Genomic DNA, 14,550 nt, shown 5'->3' with positions numbered 1-14,550 from the left:
TGCTTTATTTAGTTCAGTGGTGTTTCAGGTTAATGTTTGAAAGACTCATTTCTGGTCTGCTAAAAAAAAAAAAAAGCACCAGCACCCCTCCATGCTGCAGAGTTCTCCATCCCTCCCATCTCTTTAAAAATATTTTTGGAGCCAGGTATGGTGGCGCAGGCCTTTAATCCCAGCACTCGGGAGACAGAGGTAGGAGGATTGCTGTGAGTTCAAGGCTACCCTGAGACTACATAGTGAATTCCAGGTCAGTCTGGGCTACTGCAAGATCCCACCTCAAAAAACAAAAACAAAAACAAAACAAAACAAAAAATTGCAGGGAGAGGCCTGGAGAGATGGCCCAGTGGTTAAAGGCACTTGCTTGCAAAGCCTGATAGCCCAAGTTTGATTACCCAGTACATAAAGCCAGATGTACAAAGTGGCACATGCATCTGGAGTTCATTTATAGTGGCAGGAGGCTCTTGCAGGCCCATTCTCTCTCTCTCTCTCTTTTTTTCTCCCTCTCTCTTTGTAAATAAATAAAAAATTTAAATGTTTATTTTATTTTATTTTAGATTTTTAAAAAATTTATTTATTTATTTATTTATTTATTTATTTATTTATTTATTTGAGAGCGACAGACACAGAGAGAAAGACAGATAGAGGGAGAGAGAGAGAATGGGCGCGCCAGGGCTTCCAGCCTCTGCAAACGAACTCCAGACGCGTGCGCCCCCTTGTGCATCTGGCTAACGTGGGACCTGGGGAACCGAGCCTCGAACTGGGGTCCTTAGGCTTCACAGGCAAGCGCTTAACCGCTAAGCCATCTCTCCAGCCCTAGTTTTTTTTTTTTTTTAAGGTAGGGTCTCACTCTAGCCCAGACTGGCCTGGAACTCACAGTGATCCTCCTACCTCTGCCTCCCAAGTGCTAGGATTAAAGGCATGCACCGCCACTCCTGGCTTAAATGTTTCCAGGCCCTTTGGCTTTGCAAGTAAGTGCTCTGGCCACTGATAAATCTCTCTAGCCCATTAAATGTGTTTTTAATATTTATTTTTATTTCTTTGAGAGACAGAGAGAGAGAGAGAGAGAGAATGGGTGCACTAGGGCCTCTAGCCACTGCAAACAAACTCCAGATGCATGTGCCACCTTGTGCAATTGGCTTACGTGGGTCCTGGGGAATCAAACCTGGGTCCTTTGGCCTTGTAGGCAAGTGCCTTGACTGCTAAGCTATCTCTCTAGTCCATTAAATGTCTTTAAAAATATTTTACTTATTTATTTATTTATTTGCAAGGAGAGGGGGAGAGAATGAGAATGGACATGCCTTAGCCTCTTGCCACTACAAAAGAACTCCAGATGCATGCCCCACTTTATACATTGGCTTTACATGGTACTGGAGAATCAAACCCAGATGGTCAGACTTTGCAAGCAAGTGTCTTTAACTGCTGAGCAATCTCTCCAAGCCCCTTATGTTTTTTTTTTTTTTAACCTCTCTTTTTATTTTTATTTATTTATTTGAGAGTGACAGAGAGAGAAAGAGGGAGAGAGAGAGAGAATGGGAGTGTTAGGGCCTCCATCCACTGCAAACAAACTCCAGATGCATGTGCCACCTTGTGCATCTGGCTTACATGGGTCCTGGGAATCGAATCTCAAACCAAGGTCCTTAGGCTTCACAGGTAAGCGCTTAACTGCTAAGCCATCTCTCCAGCCCTTTCTTTTTCTTTTTTCTTTCTTTCTTTTTTTTTGAGTCAGGGTTTAGTTCTAGCTCAAACTGATCTGTAACTCACTCTGTAGCCCCAGACTGGCTACAAACTCATGGTGAGCCTCTCACTCAGCCTCCTATGTGCTGGGACTAAGGCATGTGATACCATGCCTGACGAATTTTTTTTGACAACTTTTATATGTGTAGCAAATATCATAGTCCTTTCCTATTAATTTCTCTTGTTCCCTCTCCCACTGAATCCCTTCTTTCCAACTAGTCCCGCCTCTACCTTGCTACCTTTTGTGTGTGTGTGTGTGTGTGTGTGTGTGTGTGTGTGTGTGTGTGAGAGAGAGAGAGAGAGAGAGAGAGAGAGAATGAGGAAGTGGGGGGCGGGGAGCACCAATGAGCCACTGAGTCCAGTCAGGGTTACATGCATGAGCCTGGGTGAGGGATACTTACCAGACTATATACAACCTACCGGTGGTTACGCCACTGAAGAAGATGTCTCCTGTTCCTCTCAGCGACCATTCACTGCCAATAACTCCTTAGGGAGGGATGTGTGTGGGCGGAGGTCATGTCCTTTCCCCATCATCTATGACAGAGTGTTGACGGACCCAATATTATGCAGGTCCTGTGCAGGTAATAATGGTTACAGTGAGGTCATGAGTGAAAACGGCCATGTCATGTCCAGCAGTCAGCATTCCACAACATTCCTCCCATTGTCTGGCTCTTACATTCTTTCCAACCCCTCTTACGCAAGGTTTCCTGAGCCTTGGAGGACGAGATATTGATTCTCATTTAGCAGGGCTGGACTCCGAAGTCACTTGTTCTCGATACTTTGGTGACGTCTGAGTCTCCCTGGTAGTCACCACCAACTATCAAAAGAAGCTGCTGGGGCTGAAGAGATGGCTTAGCATTTAAGGCGCTTGCCTGCACAGTCAAAGGACCCAGGTTCAACTCCCCAGTACCCACTCAAAGAAGCCAGATGCACATGATGGCACATGTATCTGGAGTTCATTTGCAATGACAAGAGACCCTGGGCATACACATTTTCACTCCCTTTCCTTCCCTCTTTCCCTTTCTCTCTCAAATTATATATATATATATATATATATATATATATATATATATATATATATATATATATATATGGCTGGAGAGATGGCTTAGTGGTGAAGGCACTTGCTTGCAAGGTCTAAGAACCCAGGTTTGACTCCCCAGAACCCATGGAAGCCAAGTGTAAAGGTGATGCATGCTCACAGGTGATGCACACATCTGGAGTTTGATTGCAGCGGCTAGAGGCCCTGGCATGCCAATTCTCTCCTGCTCACTCTCATAAAATTGGAAAAAACACTCGTGAAAAAAATATTTTAAAAAAGAGGCTTCCCTAACCCAAGGTGAGAGCAGTACTATTCCATGGATATAAACATAAATATTTAGAGGACAAGTTGATGGGCACAATAGAGCCATTTAGCCAAACAACAGGAGTAATTTCCAGTACCAAGCATGAATTTCCTCCTGTAAAGCGAGTCTTGAGAATCCAATCAGACAGCAGTTGGATTTATCCCCATGACAGTCATACCACTTGGCTCCAGTGGGCACGTCTTGGCTGGCCAGTGGTGCGCCTCGCCCTGTTCGCTGCTGAGTAGGATCGCTAATGGTTTTGCTCCTGACCCCTGCAGCTTATACAGCACCTTCCTGCGCTAGGATAGTTAGCCAGCAGCGTGAAAGCTTCCAGTTCCCTTCCTGCTCCATTTCTCAGTGTTCTGCACTTGGAGAAGTGGTGTCTTCAGCAACAGGGTCTTACCATGTAGTAAGCAACCAAGAGTAGTGGCCAATCCTGCATTGTTTTTTTTGGTGGGGGGAGGTATACTGCTGCTGGCACTGAGATTTTCCTATAACACCCTGTGGCTTATTGGAGCAGCATTATCCATTCACACGGTGTACTTCTGTTCAAACTCTTCTTATTTTAATTGTATTTTTAAAAGTAGCTAACAAAGAAGTAGGTTTCCATATGGTCCGTAAAAATATCTTCTTTATTTATTTGAGAGAGAAAGACAGAGAGGAAGAGGCGGACAGAGGCATGAGTACGGGTGCCCCAGGGCCTCCTGCCACTGCATACAAACCCCAGATGCCTGCACCGTTCTGTGCCTCAAGCTTTATATGGATACTGGGGAATCAAACCCAGACCATCAGATCATGCTTTATGTCCATTTCCTTTTTTTTTTTTTTTTTTTAAATTTGGTTGGTTGGTTTTGGGTTTTTGAGGTAGGGTCTTGCTCTAGCCCAGGCTGACCTGGAATTCACTATGTAGTCTCAGGGTGGCCTCGAACTCATGGTGTTCCTCCTGAGTGCTGGGATTAAAGGCTTGTTCCATTGGACTTGGCTAGTTACCTTTCTTGTTGCTATGACAAAACACCTGACAAAATCAACTTGAGGAAAGAGGGTTTATCTTGGCTCACAGTTTGAGGCTTTAAAGCAAGCACCTTTAATCACTGAGCTATCTCTTCAGTCCTGGCTTTCTCCTTTTTATTCACTCTGGAACCCCATCCCATGGAATGGTATTACCCACATTTTAAGGTGGGCCTTCCTACCTCAATTAACCCAATCTTCCTTACACACATGCCCAGAGGTTTGTTTCCTAGGTGATTCTAGTTTCTAGACCCTGTCAGGTTGACAATATTAACCATACAGGGTCCACATCCAGAATTTCTCATACAAATGCAAAATTCCAAACTCTGAAAAATAAATCCCACATTCCAAACACCTGTACTTCCAGGCATTTCAGTTGAGGGGTACTGTAATTCATTATCTGTTTTGGGGTGAGACAGGGGGTGATTAGTAATGACATAGCATCATTACATAGGACCACATTGCCCAGAACAAACAAGGCGTGGACAGTCACTCTTAAATACCTTCAATTCCTTTCCTTCTCGGCAAACCTCTTCCTCATCCAAGATTCTAGCATGACCAACAATAAAAACGTCTCTTCTCTATACCTCCATCCCTCAGTCCAGTGGGCCCTGACGCGTGTGGTGCAGTGCTGAGTCACCTTGGGTGTCTAAGCCTAATTGTGTTCACTACCTCCCCTGCCAGCTTTGCAACATAGTATCCATGCATCCTTCGCTCTGGGACCTTGCAGCTTCCTGATACTATGGACGCTGGCTGATTCCTCCTTCGTCTGACCTTGTGGTGGTGTCTAACCTGCTATCTGCCCCTCTTCCAGAGGGCTCTGCTTATCACATTTTGTGATAGACTCCTCTCTAACTCCTTTGGAGTTTTTTTTTTTTTTTTAGGTAGAGTCTCACTGTAGCCCAGGATGCCCTGGAATTCACCATATAGTCCCAGGCTGGCCTTGAACTCCCTGGGAAACCCCTTCTTCTGCCTCCTGAGTGCTAGGAGTAAAGCCATTTACCACCATGCCCGGCTTTTAATCTTTATTTGCTTACTTGTGTGTATGTGTGTGTGTATATACACGTGTGTGCACTCCAGGGTCTCTTGCTGTTACAGACCAATTCTACACACTTGTGCCCAGTTCATGTGGAAGGTTTAGGACTGAAACCAGCACCAGCATGCCTTGTAAGCCAGTGCCTTCAACTGCTGAGCCATCTCTCCATCTCTCTTGTTTGAGACAGGGTCTTGCCATGTATACCTTGCTGAGTTTTCCACTTTTGTGTATGTGTAAAGAGGGGACAATAATCCCTAGCAGACAGGCTGTGAGGATTAAATAAGGTGGTACAGAGGAGGCTGTGGAGCTGAGTATCTGTAATCCAGCACTCAGAGATGGAGGCAGAGGAGTACTGTGAATTCCAGACCAGCCTGGACTACATAGTGAGACTTCATCTCAAAAGACCAAAAGAAGGCAGGTGTGGTGGCACATGCCTTTAATCCCAGCATGTAAGAGGCAGAGGTAGGAGGGTAACAGTGAGTTTAAGGTCTCCCTGAGACCACATCGTGAATTTCAGGTCAGCCTGTGCTATAATGAGACCCTACCTCAAGGGAAAATAAAATACCAACAGAATCAAGCCAAGGGCTGGAGAGGAGGCTCAGTAGTTAAAGTGCTTGCCTGCAAAGTCTGAGAGCCTGGGTTTGATTCTCCAGGACCCACATAGAGCCAGATGCACAAAGTGGCACAAATTCATTGGCAGTGGCAGAAGGCCCTGGCATAGCCATTCTCTCTTTCTCTCTCCTTTCTCAAATATTTTTTTTTTTTAAAGCCAAAAATGGGATGGAGAGATGGCTTAGCATTGAAGGAGCTTGCCTGCAAAACCAAAGGGCCCAGATTCGATTCCTCAGGATCCACCTAAACTAGAAGCACAAGGTGGTGCATGCATCTGGAGTTCATTTGAAGAGGCTGGAAGCCCTGGAACTCCCATTCTCTGTCTCTCTGTCTCTCTCTCTTCCAAATAAATAAATAAAAATAAAATATTTTAAAATTCAATAGAATTTTTTGCAAAAAGCCAAAAATAAAGCAAAAAGTAAAGAAAGATCCAGTATGCAGCTGGGGCTTGATACTGGGTCTTTCCTTACTTTTTGCTTTTGATGGGTGGCAGCAACGGTCACCTTGGAGCCTAAGGACAGCAAAATCTGAAAGTGAAAAAGCAAACCAACCAAAAAAAAAAAAAAAAAAAGTAAAGTAGATGAATCTGAAAGGAGCTTTTTGTTTCATATTTATTTTATTTATTTGAGTGAGTAAGAGAGGGAGAGGCGGATAACAAGAGAGAATGGGCACGCCATGGCCTCTAGCCACTGCAAACGAACTCCAGATGCACGTGCCACCTTGTGCATCTGGTTTTATGTGGGTATTGGGGAATCAAACCTGGTTCCTCAGGCTTTGTAGGCAAGCACCTTAACTGCTGGGCCATCTCTTAAACCTGAAGGAAACTTTTTTAAAAAAATTTTTTATTTATTTATTTGAGAGCGACAGACACAGAGAGAAAGACAGATACGAGGGAGAGAGAGAGAATGGGCGCGCCAGGGCTTCCAGCCTCTGCAAACGAACTCGACGCGTGCGCTCCCTTGTGCATCTGGCTAACGTGGGACTTGGGGAACCGAGCCTCGAACCGGGGTCCTTAGGCTTCACAGGCGAGCGCTTAACCGCTAAGCCATCTCTCCAGCCCTGAAGGAAACTTTTAACACAGAAAAGAAGCTATAGCCTCTCAGGGGTTTTCCAGCAGTCTGCAAACATGAATGAGTGAAGAAAGACCAGAGGGACACAATAGAGGGGCACTCTCAATCAAATGCCCATGTACATTTGCACCCTTGTTCTCTGGATAGCAACGTCCTGCAGGACCCGGGCCTACACTTCCTACAGGAGTGGGCATGACCTTGAGACGGTGGGCTGTGCTGCTGTCTTCTTTCTGTTACCCAGACAGCACCTGGCATGAAGTAGGTACCCAATACATGTTGACTGTTCTTCGAAAAGACCTTCTGGTGGGACCTAAATAATGTTCACAGAAGGGAGAACACTGGGGCCAGAGAGATGGCTTAGCGGTTTAGGTGCTCGCCTGAGAAAACCTAAGGACCAGGTTTGATTCCCCCAGGACCCACGTAAGCCAGATGCACAAGGTGGCACATGTGTCTGGAATTTGTTTGCAATGGCTGGAGGCTCTGGTGTGCCCATGCGCTTCTGTCAAAGAAAGAAAGGGAGGGAGGGAGGGAGGAAAGAAGGAAGTCAGGAAGGACAGAATCCGATGTCGTGGTGCATTCCTAATAATCCCAGCGCATGGGTGATTAAGGCAAGCAGATGGCATATACAAGGCCAGCCAAGGCTACATAGCACGGTCATGTGTGGAGGTTGAGCATCATTAAAACTGCATGCCCGTCTGCAGTGATCCAGACAGCAACTCACTGGCGTCTTCCTACGCCAACAATATCCCGTTTTCTCAGTCTCAGGTGCTTCCACCACAACCTAGAATGGGAGTCCTACACACACTGTAAATGCTTTGGGGGCCTTCTGAATCAAGGTGGGGTAGGCTGGAGAGGAAACCAAGTCTTAGGGATACAACTTCCACCCCCTTGGTGTCCTTTAGGGCAGGCTGAGCTGCAAGGCTGGAAAGGCAGTGAAAAACTGTGTCCCACCCCCTCCCAAGCTGCAGGCTCCATCTGCTTCCCTCGGGGCAAATGTTTCTTGTACCTTCAGGGACAGAACTGAAGCAGGAAGCCTACAGTAGAAGTTCACCCAGCAGCTGCAGTCGGGACTGTTCCTATCCAGTGCACGTCGTGACATTTTTGGCATTCTCAGAGCCTGTGAAAGGCCGGGAAGAGGCTGGGGGGACTGGGAACTCTGGTCCAGCTGGGTTTCACAGTGGGTCTAGGATGCTTCTGAGAAAAGAAGAGCCTGTAGCAGCCACTGGGAGAGCTAGAGAGGATTAAAAGTTCAAGAGCATGTGGTCAGCTGTCTTGTGGGAGGGCATACTGGGGAGGAGCCCAGCAATGCACTGCGCATGCTCGGACAGAGTCTCCTCTGGACGGTGTCTTGACAAGCTGATGGCATTTTCTTGGGACACATCATGATGGAAGCAGAGGGAGGCAGGTCACAATGCTCAGGGAGATGATTGGGAACCAGCCAGAGAGATAAAAGGGCCTGGGTAAGACCCTTAACTAGAAGACCCTCTGCCAACTAAAGGGAGAATGGGGGCCTGTAGGCTAGGGTTTGGGGAGATCTCAGGAACATTCTGTTTGGAACAGAAGGGACTTAGAACCTTCCCACAGTACCTTCCAGGGGTTGTAGGCTGGAGAACAAGGAGCCCGGGGCGGATCTCTCAACCTAGAACATGTAGCTCCTATCTGCGGACATGTTCAAGTGTGGATGGGGGACAACCTCAGGAGGTGACCTGACTGCGAACTCATCAGTGACACCAGGAGACGCAAAAGTCCCTCCAGGAGATCACGTGGACACTGTTGAGGTCTTGGTGTGGTTAAGAGCTGCCCATTTCCCTAGGAGTGACCAGCTCTCTCTCTCTCTCTCTCTCTTTTCCGCTCAGTCTCTTTTTTTCTGGTGGCCTGTTCAGAAAAGAGGGGCCAACCAATACTTTGACATGCTCTTTGCCATCTTAGGGTGACACTGAAGGTAGGACCCCAGTAACGCCCCTTGTGCCCTCTAGCGCTTCCTTCCCCCGAGGCATCTTTGTGTTTGTGTCATTTTCCAAGATCTTTCCCTCTTCCCTTTCACCTGCCCCCGATGCATTTGCCCCAGCTTACTCTCTCACTTCCACGGAAGCAGCTCTGAGAGGGAAGCCACCTGCCCAGGAAGGAGGTCACACCTCTGGACAGGTCCTGACACGTCCCACCCAGGCCTCTTGACACAGATCCCAATCCTGGCCGGACTGAGGTTGGCAGCTTGGGTTCCCCAGAGCACACACACCTCGGTCCCCTCCGTGTTCTCTTGCTTCTCCCCTTCTCCAGGCGGAGAGGGGCGCGGGTCCTCACTCATCCTGGGACCTGGGATGTGGGAGGTTCCAAACCCTTGAGGACCTTATGGCCACCCACACTACTGAGGAGCCGGGGCTTCTGGGGACTAAAAACACGCCACTATCACACATCAGTAAGGCTCTGGAGGGATCCACTATATTGGTGAAGCTCTGCAGCTTTCCTACGGGTTGTGTGTGTGGGGGGGGGTGGGCAGGGAGGTTGCAGGTTAAGAAACTTCAGGTTAGAGCGTGGTCTGTGTAGCTGAGCAGCCCAGCAGTCAGTCCTTAGCCTGCCTGCTGGAGGCCCTGGGTTTCATTGCTAAGAAGAAAAAAATTCAGTAAAGGAGTTGCATGATACGCAGGCTTGTAATTCCAACAAGTGGTTGGCTGAGGTCGAAGGATAGAGTTTTAAGGCCAGCCTAGCCCATCTAGCGAGTTCTAGGTCAACCCCGGGGGGCTGCAACAGGGAGCCTTGGCCAGAGCGGGAAGAGGCGAGAGCTAGGGGTCCCAGGACTCGTGAACTAGCGAGACGCCGGGACTGGTAGGCTGGCAGGGTGGTTCACCACCCCCCAGGTACCCCTGCCCCCCCCCCCCAGCTACCGAGGGAAATGAAAGCTACATCCTCGTTGCCAAACCCAACCACAGCCCCTCTGGCCGGGTGCACTTTGCGTGAAGCACCCCCATCTTTGTGCCCCAGTCACAGAGGGGAGAACCTGGCTTCTCTGGTCCTAGCCTCCGGTACCTCGGGGAGTCCCAAGCTTGGATTTACCTAGTGCCCCAGCCTGGGCAAAGGATACTGTGAAATTGGGTACCAGGTCACTGTGCTGAGAGTAAGCTGCCAAGGCACTTGGGTGCAGGCTACGTTATGACAGCCACGTGACTTGTCAGGAAAGGTGTGGACGAAGATTTAAGCAGCATCGTTAGCTCTGGATCGCCCTGGGGTCATCAATTTGCAAAAGCACGGGGCTGCCTGGCCTGAAGCTTAACCCACCACAGACAACGAATGGGCAGCTTCTGAAGACTTTTTAGGAGTTTGGCGGGGGAGACTTGCTGGGGTGGGGGGGAGGCTGGTTTACCAATGGAGCCTGGGCCACCTCTCCCCCAAGGCCTCCGTTGGAACCCCGCCCTCTTGGGCGGGGGCCCCGCCTTCCATGCGGGGGATTCACTCTTGTATTCCGTGTCCTCAGGCTGTTGAACCGGATGTCCTCGGAAGATCGGCACCTGGGCTCCAGCTGCGGCTCCTTCATCAAGACGGAGCCGTCCAGTCCATCCTCGGGCATTGATGCCCTCAGCCACCACAGCCCCAGCGGTTCGTCGGACGCCAGCGGAGGAGGGTTCGGCATGGCCCTGGGCGCCCACGCCAACGGTCTGGACTCGCCGCCCATGTTCGCCGGAGCGGGGCTGGGAGGCACCCCGTGCCGCAAGAGCTACGAGGACTGTGCCAGTGGCATCATGGAGGACTCGGCCATCAAGTGCGAGTACATGCTCAATGCCATCCCCAAGCGCCTGTGCCTCGTGTGCGGGGACATTGCCTCTGGCTACCACTACGGGGTGGCCTCCTGCGAGGCTTGCAAGGCCTTCTTCAAGAGGACCATCCAAGGTGCGTGGTGAGCAGCGTGGGGACGGGGTCCTGGCTTCGGGGGCCGTTGGGTGGGCCGCCCTGGCCTTGCGGGTCTTGCAGGAGATGGGGTGGTTCTCAGGATGCCAGGTCTGGGAGCCCCGGGTTGCAGAGGTTCTGAGGAGCTCTGGTTGTGTCCTTCAGACTTGTCTTCTGGCTAGCATGCAGAGGGAGAGTTCTTCACTACTTGTGCAAAAAAACCATGCCCCTTCCCCACTGCCCCACAGAAGCCCCCGAGAGAATTCACGCAAACGCCTCGCAGGGAGAGCCGCGAACCAGTTTGCAGAGCGCGGTTCAATCGCTAGTCGTATCCCCCAGCTTCTGCATTTGGGGACAACCATTGGTACCTTTTACTTGGTCATTTCAGACCCACAGAGACACAAGGGTTCTTCCTTTCTTTTTATCCTCAATTGCACAAGTAAGATTGAAGGTTCTTCCTGTCAAGACTCAGGTTCAACCTGGGACTGGAACTGACTGGGATCCCAGTGGCCTTAGGCCTTTTTTTTTTTTTTTTGTATTCATTAGCATATCACTTGAGTCATGTGCCATAGCCTTAGGCTAGCTGCCTCTTTCTTTGGGGACAGTGGTGACTCATCTTGATAAAGGTGTTGCTGGGGTTCTGGTGGGTTCCCCTGCACTCAGCTACAGGTAAGTGGGGTAGTAGTACATCTGCTTCACTGGGCAGCTACCATGTTCCTGGTGCCAAGAAACTGTCCTGATTCTTAACCCCAGCTGGCAAGTACTGGGCTATGTTCTAGGTGCTGGTGACAGGATAGACAGATAGACATGAATAATGCACTGAATGAAGGTTAATGAGAGGTTTAGGTCCTTCCGTTGAGACTGACACTAGACCAGCTCCAGGAAACTCGTGGCTGCCTGTCCTGTCCCCATCCGATCCCTCCTCCACAGCCCTGCCTTTTGGTTCTCATGGGTGTCCTCTACTCATCCTCCATCGGGACAGTTTGCAAAGAATCAGGCTGAGTGAGCTTCCCTGGGATGATTCTGTTTATTCATTCTACAAATATTTGTTAATTTCATCAGCTAACATCATTTCATCAGGTAACAATCTGGAAAGCCGGTTGAGGACATTAGGGTGGGATATGTTTACCCTTCCACATGCTCCTTGAGGGGTGGCCTGCCTGGGTCCTGGCTCATACCGGAGCCATTCGTTACCTCATAGGTCAGCCCTGGGCATGTTTCTCCAGTTTCTTTGGGTTCCATTTTCTTCTTATGCAAGTGAGAATTTCTTTTTCTTTTCTTTTCTTTTCTTTTTTTTTTTGAGGTAGGGTCTCTCTGTAGCCCAGGCTAACCTGGAATTCACTATGTAGTCTCAGGGTGGTCTCAACTCACTACCTCTGCCTTCCAAGTGCTGGAATTAAAAACCTCTGCTCCCACACCCAGCTTTAACATTTTTTAAAAAAGATTTTATTTTTATTTATTTATTAGAGATAGAGAGGGGGGAGAGAGAGAGAAATGGGCATTCCAGGGCCTCTAGCCACTGCAAATGAACTCCAGATGCATGTGCCACCATGTGCATCTGGCTTATGTGGGACCTGGAGAATTGAACCTGGGTCCATAGGCTTTGCAGGCATGCTCCCTAACCACTAAGCCATCTCTCCAGCCCAAGATTTTTGTTTGTTTGTTTTGTTTTTCGAGGTAGGGTCTCACTCTATCCTGGGCTGACCTGGAATTTACTATGTAGTCTAGGGTGGCCTCGAACTCATGGCGATCCTCCTACCTCTGCCTCCCGAGTGCTGGGATTAAAGGCATGCGCCATCACTCTTGGCCAGCCCAAGATTTTTTTTTTTTTTTTTTTTTAAGATTTAAGGCCCTCACTATACTCATCCCGTGATATCCATTTTATTTTTATGTATTTAAAAGAGTGAGTGAGAGAGAGAGAGTGGGGGGGGGGGGAATGGGCATATTAGGGCCTCCAGCTGCTGCAAATTAACTTCAGGTGCATGTACCACCTTGTGCCTCTGGCTTATGTGGGTCCTAGGAAATTGAACCTGGCTCCTTTGGCTTTGCAGACGAGCACTTCAACTGCTAAGCCATCCTTCCAGCCCCAAGATTTATTTATTTTGAGGAAGGGTCTCATTTAGCCCAGGCTGGTCTTGACCTCCTTGGTCTTCTGCCTCAATCGCCCCTCCCAAATGCTTTGATTACAGGCATATTATAGGCCACCACTACCACACCCAGCTTTTCTTTTTCTTTTCCCAGTACTAGGGATTGAACCTAGGATCTTACACATGCCAGGGCAGTACTCTACCTCTAAGCTATATATCAGTGGCTACCATGATTATTTTTACATTAAGGTGGACTATGGCTGGGGCTGGGGCTCCATGAATACAGTGTCTGTCTAGCGTGCACAAAACTCTTGAGTTTGATTCCTGAGTTTAAGGAATTTAAGCCCTGTATAAATTGTGTATAATGCTGCGGCCTGTAATCAGTACCCAGGAGGTAGGAGCAGAAGGATTAGAAGTTACTGTCAGCTAAGTTCCAGGTCAGCCTGGACTATAAGAGACCTTGCCTTAAAAAAAAAAAAAAAAAAAAAGGCGCGGTGTCTCACACCTTTAATTTCAGTACTGAGATAGGAGGAGGATCACTGTGAGTTGGGCTGCTAAGTGAGTTCCAGGTTCAAGTGCTGAGAATATAGGCATGAACCACCACACCTGGCTTTTTCAGAAAGCTTTTTAAATTTTTATTTATTTGTTTATTTAAGAGAATCAGAGAGAGAGAGAGGCAGACAGACAGAGAGAATGGGTGCACCAGGGCCTCCAGCCACTGTAAATGCACTTCAGATACATGTGCCACCTTGTGCATCTGGCTTACGTGGGTCCTAGGGAATCAGACCTGGGAACTTTGGTTTGTAGGCAAACGCCTTAACCGCTAAGCCATCTCTCCAGCCCCCAGAAAGCTTTTTAAGGAGTCAAGCACATCTCCTTTCCATGGTGTTCTTTTTTTTTTAATACATTATTTATTTATTTGAGAGAAAGACACAGAGACACAGTGAGTATGGGCATGCCAGGGCCTCCTACCACTGCAAACAAATTGCAGACACATGCACCACTTTATGCATCTAGCTTCACGTGGGCATTGGGAAATTGAACTCAGGCCATCAGGCTTTTGCAAGCAATTGTCTTTAACCACTGAGTCATCTCCCGAGCCACCCCCTTTTTTAAAAAAATTAATTTGTTTTTTATTAACACCGTCCATGATTGTAAGCAATATCCCATGGCAATGCCCTCCCTCCCCCTGCTTTCCCCTTTTAGACCCCACTCTCCATCATATTATCCCTTCCCTGTCTCAATCAGTCTCTCTTTTATTTTGATGTCATCATCTTTTCCTCCTATTATGATGGTCTTGTGTAGGTAGTGTCAGGTACTGTGAGGTCATGGATATCCAGGCCATTTTGTGTCTGGAGGAGCACGTTGTAAGGAGTCCTACCCTTCCTTTGTCTCTTACATTTTTTCTGCCACCTCTTCCACTATGGACCCTGAGCCTTGGAAGGTGTGATAGAGATATTGCAGTGCTGAGCTCTCCTGTCACTTCTTTCCAGCACCATGATGCCTTCTGAGTCATCCCAAAGTCACTGCCATCTGAAAAGGGAAGGTTGTCTACCAAAAGTGAGAGCAGCATTAATATAAGGGTATGAACATTAAGAGAAGTGCTTACTGGGCAGTTGGATGCGCATAGTGTATACTGTTAGCCAGACAGCAGCAGACTTTACACCCCAATGGCTCATGGCTACCCCTGTTGTAGATTTTTAGTATCAGGATGTATTCCCTCCCGTGGAGCAGGTCTCCAGTCCAATTAGAGGGCAGTTGATTTCCACCATGACAGATGT

The 14,550-nt window shown here is 48.3% G+C and overlaps 1 protein-coding gene across 5 annotated transcripts in view; it reads left to right on the top strand.

The window, feature by feature from the left end:
* The window catches only part of Esrrb (estrogen related receptor beta), a 203,999-nt gene that overhangs the window by 133,193 nt on the left and 56,256 nt on the right, over positions 1-14,550 (top strand). For all 5 annotated transcript variants that reach the window (XM_004649392.2, XM_012947668.2, XM_045154729.1 and 2 more), the window contains exon 2: positions 10,273-10,685. In XM_004649392.2, coding sequence (XP_004649449.1) covers positions 10,273-10,685 — 413 coding nt within the window. The remainder of the gene's footprint in view (positions 1-10,272; positions 10,686-14,550) is intronic.

Source organism: Jaculus jaculus, chromosome 7, assembly GCF_020740685.1.
Source record: "Jaculus jaculus isolate mJacJac1 chromosome 7, mJacJac1.mat.Y.cur, whole genome shotgun sequence".
Lineage (NCBI taxonomy): Eukaryota > Metazoa > Chordata > Mammalia > Rodentia > Dipodidae > Jaculus > Jaculus jaculus.
The sequence above is the reverse complement of the archived record's forward strand: the minus strand, read 5'-3'. Positions and strand labels throughout refer to the sequence as shown.